At 49.4% G+C, this 24,208-nt stretch overlaps 1 protein-coding gene across 3 annotated transcripts; it reads right to left on the reverse strand.

The window, feature by feature from the left end:
• Positions 1-327: 327 nt before the first annotated feature.
• Positions 328-24,208, reverse strand: LOC120906725 (echinoderm microtubule-associated protein-like CG42247). 3 transcript variants are annotated; one of them, XR_005740145.1, is made up of 10 exons: positions 23,619-24,208; positions 9,858-10,052; positions 9,275-9,786; positions 7,438-7,587; positions 7,073-7,340; positions 6,039-6,176; positions 5,698-5,958; positions 5,212-5,632; positions 4,497-5,117; positions 328-435 (listed from the first exon to the last, which is right to left on the reverse strand). XR_005740145.1 is itself a non-coding variant. In XM_040318625.1 (9 exons), the coding sequence occupies exons 1-9, from the start codon at positions 24,141-24,143 to the stop codon at positions 4,564-4,566; spliced, it is 3,024 nt and encodes a 1,007-aa protein (XP_040174559.1). In that variant the 5' UTR covers positions 24,144-24,208; the 3' UTR covers positions 3,781-4,563. The 3 variants fall into 3 exon arrangements, 1 of the variants encoding a protein (XP_040174559.1); XR_005740146.1 differs by lacking the exon at positions 23,619-24,208 and adding an exon at positions 12,411-12,889; XM_040318625.1 differs by lacking the exon at positions 328-435 and having other exon boundaries at positions 3,781-5,117.

The raw sequence follows: 24,208 nt of genomic DNA on the forward strand, positions 1-24,208 counted from the left end.
GTCCGGCGGCGAGCCCGACCCGGTCGCTGCCGGTGACGTCATCTCGGCCGTGCCGCGCGCCCGATACCGCCGCTGGTAGTTGGCGCTGCGGCCGCGCGACCTCAGCCTGCGGATGCGCCGCTGCTGCATCGGCTGGTCCGGCTGGCTGGCGGTGGCGGCCGGGGGCTGCATTGCGGCTGCCTGCTGCCCGCCCTCCTCCGAGTCATTTTCGCCCTCGTCGTCGCCCTCGTCGCCCAGCCCGAAGGTCGTGCGACGCCGAACGTCGCCGTCCTCGTCCTCCTCTTCGTCTTCCTCCTCTTCGTCCTCCTCGTCCTCCTCCTCTGCCTCCTCCTGCGCGGTCTGCTTTCCCTGCGCCCGGCAGACACGGGCGGGTATGGTACGGGCCCTCCGCTCACCCCCGGTACCACCGGCTGGTGGTGGTGACAGATCCTGGTCCTGCGCAAACGAGTTACAACAAAAAGAGGAGGTCGTCCGGTGAATCGAGATCGACTCTTCCCACCCACCGCAATACCGCGCAGCAATGAAAGGGGGGCGCAAAAATGAGGCGCGTGAGTGTGTGTGTTTTTTTTTGGTTTTGGTTGTTGTTATTGTAAGTGATGCGTTGGAAGGATTTTCCGTTGCGTGAATCGGTGCCAGTGTGTTTAGGTGTGTGTGTGTGTGTGTGTACAAGGAGAGTGTGCGTCATAGCAATTCCGAAATTCCAATTCGCATACAGTGTGCCAGGTGAATGCAATCGTAGGAGCAGGAGAGAGAGAGAGAGCCAATTTGAAAATTGTACAATGGAGATGAAATGAACGATAAATGGACAAACAAAAATGCATAAAGTTATCACACACACACACGCACGAAACAAAACAATGAAAAGAAAAGAGAAAGAGAGAAAGAGAGAGAGAAAGAGAAAAGAGAAAGAGAAAACGTGTCCACAGGTAAGACAAATGTGACAGGAGGAGAACGAATGGAAGGAGTTTCAACGTGATACGTGGCATGATACGGAATGATGAAAGCACACGCTTGGGCAGGCCGCTCTGAGCGTACATCGAAAGGTAGGTTCGAGCAAGATACCGAAGAGCAAACGTTATTGTACAAATCGATTCATAATTCACTGTGGCGTCGTAGACCCTCAATTTGGTACTGTTAACTCTATTCTGGTCTGGTAAAGCATGAATCTGTTACTGGGGCCCTTCACGATTCTAGTCAGTTTTTTGTATGAAGTTTGACAGTTGGAGGCTGAAATCATGTAAACACAACATACACACATACATACACACACAAAACTAGCCTGTAATTTTCAGTCTAGATTATTCTAGCCTCAAATCTAGAATTTGATTCGAGTACCTGTTCGAAAAATGGCAAAACAAGGTGGTGTTTACATTTATCCCAAGGTGCATTAAAGAGATCTGGTGATGGAATCCAGAATCAACGTGTATGTAGTCCAGGTGGTCTTTTTATAACCAAATTTGAAGATCTCTTTTTGACAGGATGGGTGAAATTTTTTGTTCAAACAAGCTTTCTGGAGGCTCGACGAATACTCAAAACACTCTTAAAATCTTCATTCAGAAGCAGAAGCGATAAGTAGTAGCGAGCCTTCTAAATTCATACACCTTGGGATAAGCCCATCTGTATGTTATATTCACTTAGATAGCTGCTCGAAAACTGCTATACAATGCAAACAGCTTACAGGCTGAAATTTCAGCCTACCAACTTAAAACGGAAAGGACCCCACTGTCAAGTTTGAATCCAGCGTACTCGGGATAGTCTTTTTGTCGTTGTCGGCACTATACATGCAGGACCTAATCAGAGCAGTATATCTTTAAATATGCCTCTATAAAACATACATGTTTAGAGCATAGAAGAATACACCCTGCTCCACAAAGACAAATAAGAAGAAGAAGATAATGCATTGTCCAACAAGAATAACCAGGAAAGAAACAAACTTTTTAGTTTTATAGGAAGCCTCACATTTTCCAAGGCAATCCCAATTACGCCAGACGCATCCTTCCCAATGGCAGTTTCATTAGTAAAAATTAGTTGATTCAAACGAAAAGGTGCTACTTAAAATAAGTAGTAAAACCGTACAGCAAACGCGTAGATTTAATTTGACGGAAAGCTGTTAGACAAACTCGCTCTTCGTTTGAGCCAGATGATGCAAATATCCTTCGTTCAGTTAGAATTGTCAAACGAGAGACATATCGATATATCTCACACGATTCATAATAGAAAATCAGCATTTTTGACACATTTTTGCTCTAACACTCTAGTCACATAATTGGTCCTATTATTTAGCAGGCTATAATAGAACTAACAGTGCCTAATTGAGGGTTTAAAACGCCAAAGTGAAACTTAACGAAAACCGATAACTAGACTACAATGACAAATTGGCTATAAAAATCCTCAATTATTGATATCGAGGTATGCAATCTTAAATTCATTAGTCACATATTTCACAAAGTCAATTTAACCGAAGACCGATGACGAATGTGATGTGCAGAACAGAACAGAAAATTCGTTTCCAGTTTGCCATCGACCGTTGTTTGCTATGCCAAAGCATTCGAGCCTTTTAAAACGCATAGTCCTGTAAGACCCGAGCGAGTTCGATGATCGATCAGAGCACTGCCCAGCAGCGTGGCAAACGGGAGGGCAGGTTACACGGTAGCACAGCGATTGATAACGATGGATGCGATTGTATGAGTAGATTGAGTAGATTGAGCACGGTGATTACGGTTCGGGCGGTCCATGCGATCCGATTGTGTGAGTGCGCGCTGGTGCTGTGAACGGAAAAGGTGAAGCACTCGGCGATGGTTTGATGAAATGGCGAACGGTGTTGGCTCTCCCCCCCCCAGCCCTTGCAGTGTGCTTCCTCCAACCATTTCACCAATTTCAATTGCCCATTTGACCCAAGCGAAATGATCTATTTGGACTACCGATTGTCGCAAACAGCACAGTAGGTAGTGGTGGTTAGTGGTGAGCAAACGAAAAACAGATAGCGAACGCAATATTCTGGGCACACTACTGAGCGAGAGCGAAAGTAAAGATAAAGCAATAATGATTAAAATTTTGATAAACGCATGAAAACCAAACACGCATACACGAAACAATACATCCGAGCGAGCCAATTTTTGACTGTTAGCAGTGTCCACTACTACACGCTCGAGCGTTGTGAGCGAGGTTAGAAAGATGGGTTGGTTTGTGTTTGTACTGAGAGGTAGAGCGATGCGCGTAGAAGTGTGAGAACAATGTGACGAACGGTTGGTGAGCGAGCCGTCCTTGGTCAGTACAGCAACCATTGCCGGTGATCGCGGTACGCCGCAACGGTGATCGGACGCTGCTGAATCTCCCGAGCTGCTGTTGGAAAGGAAGTGTGGAATGTGTTCTGCTTGACGCTGCACGCGTCTGCATTGGAGAGTGTTAAGAATATAGTGTCTCAAGGCTTGCCAGCAAAACATTGAACAGCCGTCATCCAAAAGTGTCTCATAATGGGAAATCCACACAGAAAATACAGTGACAACGTTCAAATCCCAAGAACGGAAACAAAAACACAAGATACCCCTACATCTTGGGTTGATTGTCACATACAGGATTCCTGGGAAAAAAACAAAATTAAGGCGTACTACAAAACGCAAATACACAAAACATCATTTATCAAAATAAAGTAATACGTTCCGAGCAAGCTGCGTACACTAGAGAATGGTGCACAACAATTCTACCAGCCCGTTCGGCGACGAACTATCACTACTATTACTACTACTTCTACTGCTGGAAAATTTTTACTCCTCAGCGACAAGGGGATAAGAGTTGCTAACAAGGACTAGAAAAAAACGTTGTGGAGAGGTGAAAAGAGAAAGAGAGAGAGAGAGAGAGAGAGAGAGAGAGAGAGAGAGAGAGAGAGAGAGAGAGTTCAAGAGAGGCGAAGGAACTATAATAAGCAGTTGTGTTGTGAGGAGGAATGCTGCCAGTTCATGCTTAGTAGCTACGCCTACGCTGAAAGATCCGCTCCGCTGGACTCGGTTGGTATAGAAAAGGGCGTACTACACGTTACACAGTGCATGTTACTACTACTGCTTTAGGTTAGATCACTAGGTAAGAATAGAGAGGGAGAGTGAGAAAAAGAGAGACAGCCAAAGGTATAAAAGATAGGGAAGAGGATCGCGTACATAGATGCAGAGTACAAAGAGTGGCAGCATAGTAGAAGGGAATCTTGTTTCGGGTGACGCCGAGACATTGAGGGGGGAGAAAAAAAGGGGGGAGGGATCGGCGGTGTTGGTTGTATATAAATACCCATAGACGATCGGCTGTACCGTTAGTGGCTGGCTGTGCGCTGAGACGGTCGACCAAGGTGGACGGTGGGGCGCCCGCTGGGGACAACAGTGGTGCCAGCGGCGGCCCGGTGCCCTCGCCGGTTACGCTGATCGGGCCGGCATCCGGCCGGCGATGGATTGGAGGGTGGATTGGATGATGGTGATGGTTGCTTGCTACGGGTAGTACGGTGCTAGGATTACCTGCTGGTGAGGGAGACCCGGCGGCTGCGGCGACGCCGACCCCGGTGCGCCACGGCGGCCACAGTGGCTATTCCTCGGTCAGCTCCCAGATCATGAGCGACGCGTCGGTGCCGCCGACCGTCACCAGGCTATGGTTGCCGTACAGGAACTTGACGGCTGCGAGCGTGCCCGAGTACACCTTCGCCTCGGTGAATTCGGCCCGCGGCGTAATGCACGGGTAGCGGAACAGGCGCAGGTAGCCGTCGGCGTCGCCGGCCGCCACCAGATCCTGGGCCGCGGTCCGGGCCGTCGTCGTGATAATCGTGTTGGACGGTGCCGGATAGTAGCGGTTGTTCCACAGGCCCGCCACCAGGAAGCCGACCGTGCAGTTGCTGGTCATCCACTTGACGTCCTTCATCGCGATCGGGCTCTTCTCGGGCGACAGCGACTTGACGTCCCAGAACAGCAGGTCGAAGTCGACCGTCACCGACTGCAGGAAGTTGCCCTCGCTGCTCCAGTCGAGGTGCGTTAGCGGCTGGGAGCCGCGGATCTTGTTGATCTTCTTATACGAGAAGCCGTCACGCGACACTCGGAACAGGTAGATGCTGCCGTTCTGCGAGCCGATCGCTATCATGTCACCGACTGCGGGAGAAGGAGAAGAAGGAAAGGAAGACGTTGAAGCCGAATGGAGAACCTTCCGAAAGCAGGCTTTGAAGCAGACGCCGCCACGACTTACCCTGGTTAAACTCTACCGCATTGAGCGGCGAGCCGCAGACGCGAATCGTCAGCATCGTGGCACCGTTCTCGGCGTTGATCACAATCAGATGGCCCTCGGAGCTGCCCGCCGCCAGTGCCGCCCCGTACGGGTGGAACGCAAGCGCGATGATCTCGTATCCGACCGAGGTCGTCCAGATCAGCTTCTGGCGGCGCCAGAGCGCCACGTACTTATCGTGGCCGCCGGTCGCAAACACCTCGTCGTCCGGGTGGGCGGCCAGCGCCCACAGATGCTTGCCGTGGCCGAAGATGACCTGGTTGAAGCGACGCTGCAGCGAACCCTCGAGGATGTTGTTGCGCGTCGTGCCGACGTAGATGTTGCCATCGTTCCGGCCCGGTCGCTGCGGATAGATCGAGCGTACGCCCCCGGCCGACTCAGGAAGCTGCAAAACCGGAAGCAAAAGTTGGAAGATGCAGGTTGGAAGTGGCAACGAGGAGCATCCCTTACCTTAATGTCGGTGATGCGCTTGTAGTTCTGCAGCGAGTCCCAGGCCGCTATCTTGCGGTCCTTCTCGCCGCCCGATATCAGCGTACCCTCGGACAGCATCACCAGACAGCTGATCGCCTTGTTGTGCGCCTCGAACTCCATGCGCACGAAGTACGCACCGTCCGCGTCGACGCTGTAAATCGTGATGAAGCCGTCACTGTCCGCCGTGATGACGTCACCGTCCGGCTCGAACTGGACGCATGTGACGAACGTTCGCGAAGGCTGCAGGCATCGAGAACGAAAGAGAGCGTTTGAAAGGTTGCAGATGGGTTTACCGAAATGACACTACTGTGCAGGCGTACCGGTTTGATGATGTCGGTCTTCTCGAAGAAACCGTCTTTCCGTCTGTGCCAAAACGCGAGATGGCCCCGGCCATGTGTGATTAGCAGATTATCGTCGAGCGGGTGGAACGTGGCACCCCAGATGCCTTCTTGCAGCGTCTGGAACGGGTGAGGGAAGATTTCGTTTATATTTTGCAGTGGAACTGGTCTGTTACACCCCAAAAGCGCTGAAATTTCTATAACGTTATAATTGAGGTTAAGTCCTTATCAATTACTAATCTTTTGATATCATAATCCAGGAATGTAGACTATCCAGGAATCAAATGAGATCAATTTGAAATACATGATGTATCGTTAGAGCAAATAAACATAATTATGTTGATTACAAAACACAAATGGAAAAGACCCATTTGTGCGAGTTGTGCTCTATATGAATTTCTAAGAACAAATTGATCGTATGGCACACTGTGATTGTCAACAAATGCCTAAAAACGAGGACGCACTTATAGGAATTGCTGCCACTGTACGCCATATACGGCCTCAAAAACGCCATTGCATCACTTTGAATTGTACGCCTAAACATACTGGCAAACACTTTGCCCAGGATAGGCACACACCCAGCCAGCATGACCCCCCTTCCACTTCTCCCATGAGTAAGCGTTGGGTGTTTATTAGCCATGCCAAAAGTTTCGAAACGAGTTTCCGCCGCCGGTGGCAAACCGCGCACGCCATGTTACAGTTCAACCACACCACTATGCTTGCCCACAGTGCTTTGTGGGGGACCCAACAAATCAACAAACCTTTTCCGCTTCCCCCCCGCCCCCTACTTTTGTGCCGCGTTACCCATCCCATGGGCGAGCGAAGGTGTTAAAGTGTTGGGCACAAAAGTTTTCAATTATGCCTTTCCCAAGCGACAGATAGAGAGCGGGAGAGCGCTTAGGAGCGGTAAAGGAGGAGGGGGGGGGTTGGAAAAGTTTCGCAACCCCTCCGAAACGGCGCTAAATTGCAGGTGGAGAATTTAGGTCGCGATCCGCTTCCGGCCACAAGCCACTTACCGCCACCTTGCCGAGCAGATGGCCCCATTGCCATTGCCAGACGGACAGGATGCTTTCGCGGCCGGCGTCCACCGCGAGGATGTAGCTGCCACCGTTCAGCTGCGAAAAGGCGACCGCAATCACGCCCGAGTCCAGCTCGCCCATGCCGAACACGTACAGCGTCTGCAGCGACTCGGTGCTCCAGATGCGCACGTGCGCCTGGGACTTCCGGTCCCGGCCGGCCCGCTGGCCCGACCCGACCAGCTCCCGGGACGGATGTACCTCCATGCTGGGGAGAGAGAGAAAGAGAACGAGAGAGAGAGAGAGAGTAGCAGCAGCACGATGAGTGTTTGAGTGCGGTAGCGAACAACAGCCGCTACGCTTACCACATGATGTCCTCTGTGTGACCGGTATAATGGCGCTGGGCGTCCTCCTCACGGTCGTACAGCACGGCGACGGCGGCGACGTAATAGAGCAGCTCGCCCGACGGCAGCACCCAGAGGTTGCGCTTGGAATCAATTCCACGGTAGCCGTGGCTGTGGGCGAAACAGGAGCGAAAACGGACACGTGAGCTAGTTGGGTCCTTCGAACCGGATCGATGCGATGGTTTGTTTGTTGTTCTTAAAGAGCCTACACGGTCGGGGCTATCCATGAGTTACGTAACGCAAACAGTTCGCGTTCAAAATAGCCTGTTCATCGCTCTTCTAGATACGTATGCGACATGTAAAATAAATCCTCCAACGTCGAAATAAAATTATGCTTATACAATCCATAATCATAAAATACTTCGAGAGCTTAATCAAACTTTCTAGAGATTTAATCTCAACTTCAATGATTCAATGCTCTGAGTAGTTACTCGCTCAGAATTAATCGAATCATTGATGAGTTAAATAGGTCTTTAGATGAGTTATTTCACTCTCCGAGATAAGTTACGTTTGGGGTTATCTTAACTCGCACTAACAAAACGTTGATTTCGCTTTCAATAAAAAGTATCTCATGAGTCAGCAGACAAAATTTTAGTCCTCTACCCAGTTGATGGCCAAAAATAGTGAAGCAACTTTGCTCAGTGAGTGATAAAAATACGGCACCCCGTAGCGTCTAAAACAGACATCGTGCGGCAGCTTGAGGACGTCGTATAATGCTGTTTCGGCATCTACAACATCTTGGCACGATTAGACAACAATCAGAGCATGGAAAGAAATCCCCAAGTTCTGATTGGCCGACGACCCTGAGCGACAAGAAGCTCCAAAGGAAAATCAAGCCCGATATAAAAGTGGCTAAATCGTTGCGTTCGCTAAGCCCGGAGGTCGATGCAACTGGCCAAACAGTAAAATAGTACCTAGGAGACATGTACAAACATATGAAGAAACAGAGATCGCGTCCACTGGCAAGCAATGTGATCATTTTAAAACGACTTTTGATGGTCTTTCGATATGAGTACCATACTTCGCGAACTTGCATCCAACATTCTCGAGAATCCAAGAATTCGAGAATTGCTGAACCAACATGGAAATACTCTACTCCAACAACTTTGTCGTGAAAACTGTGGAGGAATTGATAACAATCCAAGGTAGAGTTACTTGCCTACACGAACGGCTTCATCCGCCAAGGCAAAAACTCGATTAATTGACCATTCAAAGGATGTTCATGGAATGAAATTAGATAAATCTGTTTTCGGTTCTACAGTAAGCCGACAATAGTGCATGCAAACGCTAGTAACTCAATCACAGTGAATTAAATCATTCTGTGGGATGAAGTAACCCTTTTTGAGAGTGAAAAACTAATGCTCTTCATGTAGACTAGTAACTCATTTCATAAATAACTCTTTCAAGCTGCCTAGACACTTTACAGGGTTTTCCAGGAGGTCTCATAGCTGTGGGACACTTTATTGACTCGTTGTTATGTGAAATGAACTTATTGTAATGGGAATTGGACTCTATAGCACCCTAGTTGGACAAATACAATAGGAATTCCCAAGGTCCAAAAAGGATGCCATAGAGTCCAATTTTCATCCAATGAAGTTCACTTCCAATAAGAAAGAGTCAAGGAAGTGTCCCATTACTATGAGAACCCCTGGAAAACCCTGTATCGCTCGTCCACAATTTTCCGTTTCATCCACGCGTACTAAAATGCGATTAGAGAACGCAGCTTACTTCTTATCCAAAGGAAACTACGGAATGAACTGAACGGGGAGCTCAGTAACCCGTTGAGACGAATACTTACACCCAGAACAGGGACAGCTTCTTGTCCGGCGGCGCATTGTCGATCGGCGGATGGTGCAGCGGCGGATAGAAGGTGCGGCGCAGGCCGCGGATCGTGATGCGCGTCGGTTCCTCCTTCATCGCGTCCAGCAGCGGATAGTCGGACGAGGCGCGCACCAGCTCGTTCTCTGGCGCGTACAGGACGCGCGGCCGGCTCTTGCTGCGGGCGCGCTGCCGGGCCGTCGTCTTGGACAGATCGTCTGGCACGGAGCCACCGAGGCGCGAGCGGGACCGGCGGCCCGGCGACGGCGGTATGACGCCCGGCCCGAGCGCCCCGACCGGCAGCGACGGCGTGTTGCTCAGGTAGAACGTTTCCACCTCGGCGAACTCGTTGCGCAGCTGGGAGAAGCTGCGCACCTCCTGCCCGTTGCTGGTATACATCTTTTTGGCTCCGATCATCTTCAACACCTGGCCGAGATCCTCCAGCACCTCCTCGAACGGTTGCGATGTGCGCAGGTTCAGCAGCACGCGACACTAAACACGCGGGGTTAGGATGCGATACCGTTACACGCGAAAGTGAAAAGAAGGAAGACCTTCGGGCTTACCTGCACGCTGTGATCGTGGCTGTTGATTATTCTAATCACGCGCCCGGCGCTCGGCTTCAGGCTGCCGGACGGCATGTTGTCCACCTCGGTGACGGACGGTTTGCGTCCGAGTCGGGCCGGGCCGGCACCACTGCCCCATCCCTGGTTGCCGGGCGAAGCGTACCACACGCCGTTCTTTTTGCCGTAGCTGGCCGGCTGGTGGAGGGGGGGAAGCGGAGTTGCGAAAAAACGGGAGAGAAAAGAAAAAAGGAAAAACCAAACGTATTTCGAATCAGTGCTCTGTGGTGGATTATTAGCAGTCGCCCGAACCAGCCCCATACCCTGTGAGGAACACATTACGCGTTTTTAACGACGCGTTTGTTTATTGCGGTCCCCACGCTTGTTCATTTTCACCCGGCTCCCTGTACCGCGCAGGGCAGGGCCGTGAGTCCTTGGGAATGCTGACCGGCACCGTGACGTGAGCTATCGACATGCAATCGAGTTTTGAGCGCGTTTCTTCGCGAACGAGCGAGCGCCAACAGTGGGTCAGGCTTAAATACAGTAATTTTGCACCATGCCGAGGTCCCAGGCACGGTTTCCCCAGAATTTGCTGCCCAGACGCAGCGACCGAAATGCGCCCAACTTTATAACCCTCATTCGGTTTACCGTCCGGCACACGAATGGAATTGTGTGGAGTTAGTTTTCTAGTCCCACCCCCTTCCGAGACATTGTCCGAGAGTCTCCAAACAACGGCGTGTTCTGCCCCAACAGCAGGGACGTAGTATTTAAGCCAATCGTCTATGGGTGTCATTACGCTGTAAATGTATATACATGGCTGTGTGTTGGTATGTCTTTTGATATCTTTTTTTGCTCCCTACTTTCTACAGAATTTTTGGGCTGTTGTGTGCTTCAACAACAAGTCCCCAAGGGGGTAAGAAATGTCCCATTCGCCAAGACGCAGCAAAAGTTGTCAACCCACCGGTCGTGTCCCTATTGTGGTGTAGTCCACATTCCGGCCGCAAAGCCGTACGGCGAGCATAATTTATGCAAACCTCCTCCCCAACAAGCACTGTTTTTTTTTTGTATGTCACTAGGCCATCGCTCACAGGCTCCAGGTTTTCCCACCCACCCCGGAAGTGCTTGCCAGTACCGTGCCGGGTTCCGCTGGAAACATTCCACTGGAGAAAAGCGAAACAAACACACACACACACACACACACACACACACGTGAGAACGTTTGCGGGATATTGGACATTGTTGGACACGTGCACGGTACAGCTGGAATTGTACCTGGCGCACGGGACGAACGCAACCTACTTTGGGTTTCGGAACGGGGTAGGTGTGGGTGTGGGCGAATGTTTGGCGACATCCTTTGGCGACCAGCCACAAATCCACACCGGACGGGTCGTTATATCAGACTGCGGGATGTCGTCACACACAAACACACAGGCACACATGGTGGTCGTCGTCTTTGGAGCACGAAAACACTGAAGAATTATCCGTAAACGAGGCTCAATTCTTCAAAATCAAACGCTTCAAACGCTCCAAAATCGAAAACAATAGATCAAAACAACACATTGATTCCAAGATTTTGTTCACTTAAAATATCCGCAAAAACTCCCAAGATATCGTCACCCTAGAGTTGGTTACAGCATTAGAGTAAGGTGTCCCAGAATTGTTGGTGTTCCAGTTCCAGACATTATAGCACAACCAAAAGTTTGAGTACATTTCGAAGATATCCTAGGAATTTTATGATCTAGTCATTACGCAGACAAAGAATGTTCTACAAATCTGTGCCGATTCTTTGTCAAAAATACCGCAGATGTCGTACTATCATTGTTAGATGCTACATCAACATACTACGGCCACTGTCCTTGAGGTCGTTGTAGAGTTCCAGGTAGTTTGTGCACGTAGAGCAGGTCTGGATACGTGCTCTGTATAGCCAAATTAAGAGTTTTTTTTTGTATTTTTTCCTCCATCAATACGTCAAATTCATTTAACATCAGGAATAATGTCCACAATGCCAAGTGCAATAAAAATCAACGAAATATCGCGTTATGGAAACTCCGGTACCGATGTAAAATACTAAATTGTAATTCAGGATTAATGTACATCTAAGAAATAAATACAAATGAATGAATGAATGAACACGTGCTCTGTAGCAAAGCTATGCTAAATCTGCTGTATTCTGCTCTATAAAATGTCCTGGAACTTCTATTGGACCAACAACCAAGAATGTTTTCTAGTGGTTTCTCCAAAACAATAGCTCAGAAGTTGTACCAACGATGTACTTGAATCTCAAGATTCGGCACTATCAACTATTTCAGGCAATACATGCCTGTAGCCCAGAACCGGACCAATGTTCAAAGTTCTCTTATAATAGTTAGTTGTATTCTACACCAGAGCACTATAAACTGTCTTTGAAGGTATGCTGGACCCCCAAGACTTTCAACATCTCCGTGCAAACTGAGGTCAACTTCATCAGGATCCTCCAATTCCTCCAGGAAAACTACTCTAAAATCCACAAACTCACTGAAACTCCCCCAAAAACACACACACACAGAATGCTCGAACCTGACTGTAGATGCCTCCGATGCCACCACCGCCATAGTGGTGCGGATGATACATCGGTGCGGTCAGTATGACGAACGCAGACTCCTCCTCGCTGTCGAACATTCGCGGCGAAAGGCGTTGGGTCTAGGTTTCGCACGGTGTTACTTCACGCCTGCCTGGCGAGCTGGTGCATTGCCCAACCTGGCCCAATGGTGGAGTGTGAGGCGTGTCGTTTTGTGTGCGTTTCGTTCTGTTCCGAAGACGACACCACACCAGCTTCCTTCCAAGGTTGAACGAGAATCGGTTGATCGGTGTTGAGTTCGGTTGTCCAAAGATCGTGTCCCCAACAGAACCAGCAGCAGAGGATGCGGTTGCGCGAGAGCGGAAAGATTTGCAAAATTGCACACACACACACACAACAATGCAAACACCTCAACACGCAATCACGGCACACGCTCGGTTCGGTAGAGAGGTCCGCACTGGTCAGCACCGGAGCACGTTCTGCCCTCGACTGAGCCGACCCGGTGTGTGCTGCCAGGCGGCTGTCCTAGCGTGCCGATCACACACACACACACACTCACACACACACAAACCCAAGGAGAGGGGTTGAAGGGCAGGGACGGTTGAGGGGGGGGGGGTATGCTAGATGAATTGTAAAATTGCTAATTTTTCCTGCCCAACAGCACATTCCGCAAACTTTATTGCGGTGGGTTGGGCTGGGCGGACGAGGGGACGGAAGCAAAGTGAAAGAAAGTCACTTCGGGTCGGGTTCGGGTTTCGGGTCGTCACACTACTACGGTGTACTAAACGCGAACGACAGGACAGGAGGGAGGAAGCTTTGCAAAGTCGACAATGTTCGTTCTTTGTTTCAAAACCACGGCACACAAACATACACACACACACACACACACACACACACACACACACACAGTCGCTCCCTTTTGTCTTCCATCCTGGAGAACTTGCCTCTCGTCCCCTCCTGAAACCCCCGCTTCAACACCTATTAGCTGCGGGACTCCCATCGATTGTTGTGTGCTTCTGTGTGAGTCGTTGGTCGTTATTCTTTCTTACCATCATACACACATGCACACACACACACACACATATATGTGATACATATGTGGATGTGCGTGTCGCTGCTTGATGAGCCATTGCTACCGTGTGTATGTGTGCTGTTTGATTTTTTTGTTCTTTTATTGTTCTAAAAAACGGTCGCGAAGGGACAACATAATGAGGTCCAAGCATAACACCTCACAATACCTTTTGCTTTCCTTTTTCACAGCAAGGACATTAGTGCCGGCACTTATACAGGCTAAAGTGGCTCCCTCACGACTCCCTACTCTTCTCCATACGGGTCGTGTTTTATCATTTTGTTTTGGTGAGGGGGTGGGGGGGGCTTTAAACCCTTTCGAAGGTGACGGAATTTGCCTTTGAAGAAAGCACACCATCGTCCCTGTCCACCGCACAAACTCACATGTGAAGATTCTGAGCCGTACAGAAGCGATAGTGGAGCTAAACAGTGAAAAAAATAGGACGCCCCTTCTTCGCAACCCCCAAAAAACTCCCCCTTCTCGAAGGGAGATCGTCCCCATATTCAAAGGTGGCGCGCAAAGGAATGAATTAATTTAAATTGCTCCACGCTCTTGCTCTCTCTCTCTCTCTCTCTTTCTCTCTCTCTCTCTCTCGCTTTTTTATTTATTATTTCTCTGTTTTTTTTTTGCCGCCGCCGCCACACACAGGCAGGCTTGCTGGCCGGCCGCAGCGTGTTGTTGTTATGACGAGAATCCGGCACGAAGGACCAAAACCATTGGGGCCATGCTGCTTCAAACTTCAAAAAGCGGCAAATACATTTCGAAAAAAACCACAGGAGAAAGCCACCAAGAACAGGAAGGAACAGTTTCGTTTTTCATTTCCCCTCCCCATCCTCCCCTCTTTCTACCCACCCCTCTCTTTGCGCGCTCTGCATTTCCCGACGCTCCGACCGTCCCCGACTTGGTTCGTTTGCTTTTTGGGTGGTGCTAAAGTGAACAAATAAAGGAAAACGTTTTCCCTTACCCCCACCTCCCCGCACCCCCACACCCTCCCTCTCTCAATGGAAAGGCAGTTTTAAAAATTGTTTGGGTTTTTCCCACGCTACCACCATTCCCTTCCCAGCACTTCCCATTTTTTAGCCTGTCCCACGCGTTTTTGATGTTGCGTTTTTGGGGAGGTGGGGGGGAGGGGGGAGGAGAGGAGCTCTTTAATGGAAATTGAATGAGAATTAACAAAAGCAACAGCGGCAACGGGCAAAACGCTTTGCCGACCACAAAACGAATTGAAAATGGCCGGTGAAGTGGTGAGTGTGTGTTATATTTGGGGGGGGGGAGAGAATGCAAGATAAGGTGAGCGTGGAGTAATAGCCGCTATTCCTTTCCTAGGCCCCACAATCTGCACTGCACAATCACCACCACCATCCTTCACACGAGATCGGTGTCCGCGCCTCGATAAGGATCAAGCTCGGAGTTTTCGCTTTTTTTTTGTTCGCCTTCTCCTCCTAGTGTCCACCGTCTACCGTCCTACTAAAAGACGACCTTCGGGAGGGGATGAGAGGGACAATTTCTTTTGTCCGAAAAGCGAACAGAAGAAGAAAAAGAACCCCGCTTCGGGTCCAACTAATTAATGCCGATGTAAGTATTACAATATAACTCGGAAACAAGCGGCGATAAGCGAGTTCCGGTCCTGCGTGCCGGTAAAATGAGTGATGAGGCGGTGGGGGAGGGGGGCGGCGGCGTTTTTTCGACCTTCGCCTGCCCGACAGCCCGACCGGGTATGAGTGAGCGTTTTTTTTTTTTTGGGGATGATGGCAGCACGCGTTCAGTGTCGAGAGCTCGAGAGAAAAGCGCCCGAACAGGGTCAAATCTGGATCGATTTGGGGACCAATGTGTTCCATTGGGTCCTTGGGGGGAGGGGGGGGAGTGGACAACGATGTGCTCCGTGTGCCCACACTCAGCCGACAAATGTAGCCGTATCGATTGGTGCGGCTTCCCGAGCGGTTCCGTTTCGAGGCTGGCGGGCGGCTCAATCAATAAAATGCTAATGCGCCCGCCGCTCCCGAAACGAAACCGGGGGTCCACCCCCTCACGTGGTGGTTTAAGATGGGGGGAGGGGGGAGTGTGGCATCGTGCTGCACCAGCAAAATAATAATAAAAAAACGAGCTGTGCGCTCATTATCTAATAGCACACGCTTCTCCCGAAACGGGGCAGGACGATTATGACTTGCACACGCACGCACGCGTCTTCCGGTGCTATGGGGGAAGGGGTGGTATGGGATGTACGGTCGAAGGTGAAGTTGCCAATCGCGCGAACCTGGTGCGAACGAACCGACCCCGGAAGCCCGATCGGAATCAGTAACGCGTCAAGCCCGGCCAGCGGCAGCGGCAGCAGCAGCAAACATTCCCATAAATTGTGCGCTCGTTTGCATTTGTTTTGCAGGCTTTGGGGCAGGCTGTTGTGTGCACCGCTTGTGGATGGCACCACATATTTCAACATCCACAGACCCCCTCCCCCCCCCTGCTCGTCGCTGTCGGTTATTCTTCGAGGTCACGGATAAGATCTTCGGTGGCCGCTTGCGCGCAAAAAGAAAACTGCAGTGAAAGTGCACACACAGAGAGAGTGAGTGTGTGTGTGAGAGAGAGAGCGAGAGAGAGAGAGAGAGAGAGAGAGAGAGAGAGAGAGAGCCCGTCATTACGCGATGCCGGTCACGGTCCCTCTTCCCACCCCAATGGCGTGATCGAAATGCGATATCATGGACCCTTTGCGTCTTGCGAACCCTCCCCCTTTTTACTTTGCACAAACCCACCGGCCCAACCGGCCATAAGACGACCTTCAAATGATTAAGTGGCAACGGTGCCCGTTATTGACATGCACACATGGCCCGTGGCGGTGGTGGCGGCGGCGGCGGCATCGATTGCCCCACCGTCCGGTTTTCGATGGTATAATGTATTTAAATTTTGCGGCACCTTTGGGGCAGGCCCTGCTGCCTGGCCGTACAGCTTTGCGAGAAATTTCCCTGTGCACACACACACACACACAAACAGGCACACGGCACGAATGGCTGGTGCTGGTTGGCCTTGGGGCCTTGGTTTTGGGGTCTGAAATTTTGAGCAATTTTGAGACCTCATTTTACTGCGAGGAGAGAGAGCGCGTTTTGGGCTTTCTTTGGAGGCCATCAAGAGGGGTGGATATTAATTTTTTGGGGCCGTTTTCCGCTACCGTCACGCAGTGACGCAGCGGCACAAGGACGCCAGAAAACACACACACACAGAGGCAAGAGATAGTAGAACAGGTCCCAGGCATCATAGGTGCCATGATTAATGAAGTGCTGCAGATGTGGAGCTCATTTTTGCTTCCCCCTCGGGGGAATGGAATGGAAAAGCTATCTAGTGTGGGCCATCTCGCTCTCGCATAGGCTACTGATTGATGCTGATGGATGGCACGATTGGGACGGGAAATTAAAAGTGTGCGATTAAAATCAAACTGTTTAGAAGGGACGTGCACCAGTGGAAGCAGCCCATACAAACGCCGGGATAGAATTATGTTGTTAGAATATTTTAATCATTTTATATTGAAAAAGGATATTAAATTCTAGTTAGAATATTAGAAGGCTTGAACATTATTCAAATTTAACATATCTAGCTACATTTCGATAGTTTAACATTTTTTCTAACAGTTTTCTTGAGCTGGTACAGTAAATTGACAGAAATGGAAAGCAATTCGTTTTAATTCATTTAACAAATCATAAGAATTTACATTGTTACTTACATGCTATTAGCTACCTTCCAAAAACCAACTGACATCTTTCTTTAAAATTAGTTAGTCAAACAAAATCATAAGCAAAACACAAAAAAAACGTTGTAAAAACATGTAAAAAAGAGCAACGTTGTTAGAAATACAGGGTTTTCCAGGGGTTCTCATAGGAGTGCGACACTTCTTTGACTCTTTCTAATGAGAAGTGAACTTCATGTGTTGGAAATTTGACTCCATGGTACCCTTTTGGGACAGGCTCCTTGGAAATTCCTATTAGATTGGTCCAACAAGGGTGCTATAGAGTCAAATTCCCATTACATAAAATTCATTTCACGTATGAAAGAGTCAATAAAGTGTCCCACAGCTATGAGAACACCTGGAAAACCCTGTAAAGCAGTAACTCTAGTATTTCACGGTGTATGACAGGTTGTCCTTTACTTACGTTTAAACCTTATCTTCAATTCCTACCTACGTATATCTTATTCTTTTAATATTTACATATACAAAAAAGCTTCTTAATAACGTTAACATCCCAGCTGCGATTTATGACTGCTGTGACCCATACAGGGGTTTCCAAATCCAGTGTTCTTCTTCTTCTATTTGGCGTAATGTCCTACGCGGACATGCCGGGCTATGCAGGCGTTCGAGACTTAAGCAGCCGGATAGTCAATCCTTGCATCGGGAGGACGGTTCATTTCAGACTTGAGCCCATGACTTTAATTTGATTTCTTGAACATGATGTTCAACACGTCTCAAGCTGGATTGAGTTTGACAGTTTTTTGTGGTGTGTTGAACATCATATATAAAAACTGAAATTTTATTATGATGCAAATACACCATTTGCCAGCTGTTAAAAAACATCTTGGAGGTGTGACTTGGAAAACCCTATATTACTTTTAGAAGAAATATCACGGCCTATACTTCTAAAAAACTGATACAGGCGTCCCCCGAGTTACGACCCCCTCGAGTTACGACGATTCGCAGATACGACGATTTTGATTTTGACAGTTAAAAGTTGTCATTGACAAGAAATTGATATATTTTTTTGAATATCTGGGCTGATAACCGTTATACACACATTTCCAAAGATCCCACAACTACCCTATCTTGAATATCTATATTGTGCACGGTTTTTAAAATATAATTATTACATTATCAAACATTATTTTAAATAAAATACACGATATCATAAACTTCAACTCTTCAGCTTCGGTTATAAACTTAATATTTATAGATATTCGACATACGACTTTTTCGACTTACGCCTTGCTTTGGGACATGTTTTCGGTCCCAAATACAGTCGTATCTCGGGGGACACCTGTAATTACAAAATATGAACCCCGTAATGCAGGGTTTCACCAAGTCACTTTCCAAGTTGTTTTCCAAGTGTTGAAAATTATGCTGAAGAAATTGAAAATTATTATGATGGAAATGACATGTTAGATCGATGTGGAATAACATTTTGCACGCGATGAAAACAATGTTTACATTCGAAACTGTCTTGGAAAATTCGGTAAAATTCAGTGGAACCTCACCCAACGAGCTTAATCCGTTTCAGTGCCTTACTCGTGATTTGGGAGACTCTTTTCCATTTGTTTGTATTTGTTTGTATGAAAAGTAACACAAATGTTTCCAGGATCATAAATGTGCTAATATAAATGTGTAGAAGTCTTGCTTTTATCTTCTTCTTCTATGGTACAACAACCGCTAAAGAGGCGAATGAGGCCAATTGGTTCAAAGTCACTATTAAAAATAACAACCGTTGTCGGGCAAGACCTATCTGTACCACTTTTGGGCTTGACTTTCGGTGACTTATTGATTACACATAGCAGGATAGTCACTCATACGTATGGATGGCATGGTCCATTCGGAGCATGAACCCATGACGGACTTGTTGTTTAGTCGTACGAGTTGACGACTGTACCGCAAGACCGGCCCACATCATTGGCATCAAATCTACATACAGCACCGCGGGTGGCGCTATTACAAATAAAATGGTGTGGCCACGCTGTAGGTGAAGAGGTCCTTATTCATACAACTTTTTGATATTTACAAAAATTTATTTACAAAATCACAAAAAAAACTATTACGAAAACAGAACAAAGACTGTCGGAGGTCCACGGAGGATTCAACTCCAGTATTTGTACATAAAACATGACAATCCACATTGCCGTGAGTGAGTCAATAACTCAACAGTAAAGCCGTATAAGACTAGAGTGGTGAGTCCTTTTAAATACATTAAAAAGAGCTCCCTATTCAGGCATCGATTGTTAAAGAGAGCATCAATACAAAGAGGTAACTCTCAAAAGAGGTCCCTCCGGACTGGAGCGCTATGCCGTGCAGCGCTACACCTCTTTCGGCTGTGAATGTCCACACATGCATTGAGCTATTGATTTGCCTGTGTCAATTGTGTGGTAAGATAGCATCCTTTGCAACGTGCATGAACAGCTTCGAGCATCGTCAAACCTTCTAGATGGAGCTAGAGCTCTGCGGCTCAATAAGTGAGCTCTTAACAGCTGTGTGGCTCGTCGAACGCAGATTCGCAAATCGATTTCGGATTATTATTTTTTTCTTGCAAACCCGCAAAGATGACAGTGAGCGACAGTGAGATGAGATGAGGTTTCCTTTCTTGGTGCGTCATAGTGGAGCTCTTACCGCTCGATGAGTTTATGTGTACACGTGCAGCACTACTCTTTTCAGCATTCCATTGTTGGAGTGTATGTGTAGAATTGTGTACATGTGTGTGTACGTAGTACGTACTCAACGTGAGAGAGAAAGAGAAGGTGTGTATGTGTGTGTGTGTCCGGCATGCAACGGTGGAAGGGGAAACGGGCTGACAACTCACCGCTGCACGGCGCGCTTCCCCCGCAGAGGAAACGCCCGCATCGACAAATGGACACTGGCCGGTACGCGCGTGTTAGTGTCAGTGACAGTGACAGTTTTGACCGTTTGATAGATCGATCGATTTGAAAGGAAGAGAGAAAGAGAGAGAAAGAGAGAGGTAGAGGAAGAAGAAAAAGATTGAAAAGAGGGGTAAAAGAGTGTCTTCAATTAGTTCGTACATAATGAGTGTGAGTGGTGTGCAGATAACCTCAACCTCAATGTCATCCCATTATCATTTTTTTGTTGAAGCGTCAAACGCTGCGCCATAAACGGAGCGGGTTAGTAAATTATCCGCATTCGACTTAATTTGACAGCTGCCAGACCACTACCGTCGCCGGTAAACGTCCAACTGATTGCACTTGGTAATGATCCATTTAAAAAGAAAAACGGCCACTCGACACTAATATGCGCTGTAATGTTGAAAAATATATAAATAAATTCTGACAGTTTCAATTGCCCGTCCCAAAATAATGGTCACAGAGCTGGCCTGTGCCACTTTACCGGCGATCACACACGGCACCGCAGCTGGGCAGGTGTCCTTGCCGCTTTCGGCGCCACGCGGGACCTAATTTTCTGCGAGCCCCTTCGTACCGTGCCGTGGTCAGCGGATGTGTCCCGTTTTCCACGCTCGACAGCACACTCGATGGACCGGGACAGGGTCGATCGATCAACATCAGCGCGCGTGCCAGAAGCCCAGGATGCCCTTGAGCGGTGCAAATACAGCAAATCATACCATTTTGGCTAATTTTCGGACCGACCGAGGCCCAATTTTGGCGCATTTTTGGGGACAGTGACGGATGAGATTGCTGACCGCTGTCCTGTGTCCTGTCCGTTTCGGGGAGGCACAGTATGACGAAAAACAAGTCAACTGAAACAAACGGAAATGGACCTCAATTGGAGCTCATTTTCCGCCCGAACCGCAAACACCGGGTCCGGGTCCACACGCAAAAAGCATTAAGCATCGGCATCATCAGTCCCTTTGTCACCAATGGAGGCCACACGCAAGGGGTGGAGGAGGACCTCAGGGAGAGGGGCACATGGTCCGAAGGTGGCACGCGCGCTCGTGCCAATCACGGAAAGGGATGGAAAGCTGCTGGGATTTTCCGACTTTGTTTCACAGTCACTTGTTTGATTGCTTGCGTGCCTGTATGAGTGTGACAGAGAGAGCGAGAGAGAGAGAGCGAGAGCATCCAAATTGAGGACAGTACGTTAGTTACTCCTTCTGCCCCTCCCACCCAACACCCCCTCTCGCCATTGTCACTGTTTACTTCGCGCCGATTGGTCCGCCCGTTCGTGCCCGAGTCGTGCGCGGTCGGGGAAAAGCCCGAAAGGAGCCCCAGCCGAACGGCCCGAAAGGAAAATTCCGACACATCGCAAATGAGGCCCCTCAATGTCGGCGGGACAGCGTGGGACAATGTAGTGGAGCATTGCGGAAGGGGGTGTGTGTTTTCCTTTGTTCGTGAAAACGGTTTCTCGGCTGCTCAGAATTGGGGACAAACACACACACACACACAGACACACATTGTGAGGAAAGGTAGAGTTTCTTCTTCAAAGCAGTAGCACTTTGGAGGAATTGTATGCGAGCTGTAGAAGCTTGAGAAGAAATTTTCGGCTCGAAATACATTCTAAACTGTTCTAAGTGGACAGTTGAGTCGAAAGTGTCACAGTGCGACACGGGAATCATTTTCTTAGACATAACCTTCTTGCTCAAGTGCTCAATCCTACTATTCAAACGATACAAAGTCATTTAAGTCAACCACTGCACTAACAATGGCTTTCAAGACACTACCAGCAATACAGCGGGTTCGTCGTCTAGTGTTTTTTTTTAACCTTTTTATCGCAAAACACAAATCACCCGTACAAAACGCCACCTTTACCATGCTAATCCAGAAAAGGGTTTATAAAAACACACACACATACACACATACACACACTTAGTAAACAAATCAGTACACCTTACCAGCACACGCACGTCAATTTTCATCAATCGAGCTGCACTGCACAAAGAACGCACATGCCCGCACACCCTTTTAAAAGCAGTACCAGAGAGTGTGAGAGAGAGAGAGAGCGAACGAGCGAGCCTTTTTTCACGACCTCACTTCCGGTGAACTTGCGCGGCTGGTCAAGCGACGAACCCGCGCGCCTGTTTTTGCCGTCTTTCGTTGTTGTTGTTGTTATTTTTGCTCCTCAAATGGACACAACTATATAGATTGGGAACGACACCAAGGCACACACCAGCACCCGGTTCGACACGTCTGCGCAAACTGGCGACACGGGTCGAGCGGCCGCGGCAGAAGAAAAAATCACAACCCCAGCAGAAATCGAAGAAACGAACGAGGGTTAGAATAATCTCGACCAGCCCAGAGGTTCTTGGAGCAGGGAGAGAGCTGCTAGAGAGCACCCCTGCACACGACTTCGGGCGCTTGACCCTGTTCCCATTGTGATGGGAAGGTGTACGAAAAAAAACAAGCAGAACCAATTTGCACCCCATTTCAGTGTTTGAGTGCTTCAGTGTCCTCTTTTTGGGTGTTTTTTTCCTTGACCTATCTGGTTAGGAGAGAAACGAAGCAAACAGTGTTGTAAAGTGTGTACAGGAAAAAAAATCAAGCAAAAACCCTAATGGATAGGGCCACACAAGCGCGGAACACGTGGTAAATCCGGCTCGAAGGACCACACCCGGTACCGCCTTCGCTCGTTCGGGGCATCCGCTAAATCATTTTCCAATCATTGCTAATGGAGTTCGAACAGCGCAAAACGATGAAGGCTCAAAAACAGCAACATACACACACACACACCCTCTCGGTGTGCTCCGGAAGCGAACGCGGCCGCGTCCAGCAGCGGTCCGGTTTGGGAAAATCGATACGCTGTACGGTTCGTTTTTTTGTTTTGTTTTTTTGGGTCGCATAATTAGCTCCGAGGGTTCGGTCGCACCCTCGGTACAGAAGTGCGGCCGAACGGTGGCCCACTTTTGACCCCGAGGGCGACTTTTACTTTCCCACCGCGATGGGCGATGGTCAGCTAACGTTCGCTCGCTCACGCTCGCTCTCGCTCTCTCTCTCTCTCACGCTCTCTGTTACAAGCGGCTCAGCTTGCTGTTGGCACGTCACACACGCCGACCGAAGTGGGTTTCTAGATTGGGGCACACACACACACATACACACAGCTACACAAACTGACCGCCTTCGGGCACGGTGTGTTTCTTGGGCGCGAACCCCTTGAAAGAAAACGGGCGTCCTGGTCCTGTGACCTATTTGCATTCCCATTAAGTGCTGTTACACTCTTTGCTTTTCTTGGCTTGAGGAGGGGGAGAAGGCGGAGCGCAACGTGCTGTAAAACAAGGACTCGTCCACCACCTTCCTCTCCCTTTAGGTCTAGTAGTGTTAACCTAGAAACCGACTTGTGGCGCCCCGCGCGGCCACAATCTGACCCTGATTGGCTCGTGTTCCCTGTGTTCCCATGTGTGTGTGTGACTGTTTGTTCCTTTTTCGTACTCTGTGATCCTCCTTCCCCCCCCCTCCTCCCCTTCCCTCCCCCACCCCCTCATTCCCCAAAAACACTCACCTTGAACACCTTGAACGACGACACGACGTAGCTGGAGCCGTCCTCGAGCTCGTCGAGCGAGTACTTCCGGTCGCCGTCCATCGAGAAGATGTAGCGGGCGCCCCGGGGCAGATCCATCCGGGCGGAGATCTTGTCCAGCAGCGCCTCGAGCGTGCAGATGTCCCGCCCGGGCTTGAACCGGAACTCGACGCCCGGGAAGAAGGGATCGCCATTCCGGTAGAACAGCACCCGCCGCGCCTTCCAGAACGACAGGTTTGAGTAGCGTGACTGCGGATTGCCCCCGATCGTGCCCGGTACGCCCGGGTTGCTCGGCAGTAGCCCGGACGGTCCCGGGGCGCTGTCCAGGTCCAGGACGTCGTTCCGCGACTGGCTGCGCTTGACCGGCGCTGGTGCCGGCGCTGCTCCGGCCGCGCCCGGCGTGCTGGCGGCCGTGCCCGGCTGCTGCTGCTGCTGCTGCCCACCGGCTGCTGGCCCGTTGCCCGCTGCTACTGGCGTCCCTGCTGCCCCTTCACCGCCAACGTCCATCGACGTCCCGGCCCCGGGTGGTAGCGCCGTGCCAGTGCCGGTCGCCGGACTCTGGATGCGGCTGC

This window comes from Anopheles arabiensis, chromosome X (genome assembly GCF_016920715.1).
Source record: "Anopheles arabiensis isolate DONGOLA chromosome X, AaraD3, whole genome shotgun sequence".
Classification (NCBI taxonomy): domain Eukaryota; kingdom Metazoa; phylum Arthropoda; class Insecta; order Diptera; family Culicidae; genus Anopheles; species Anopheles arabiensis.

Excerpts from the sequence above, each read along its gene's own strand:
- LOC120906725 (XM_040318625.1), bottom strand. The coding sequence starts at position 24,143 with ATGGACGTTGGCGGTGAAGGGGCAGCAGGGACGCCAGTAGCAGCGGGC. Across the intron at positions 9,787-9,857 it reads GCCACGATCACAGCGTGCAG|TGTCGCGTGCTGCTGAACCT; the intron begins GTAAGCCCGAAG and ends CCGCGTGTTTAG. Across the intron at positions 5,959-6,038 it reads AGACCGACATCATCAAACCG|CCTTCGCGAACGTTCGTCAC; the intron begins GTACGCCTGCAC and ends CGATGCCTGCAG.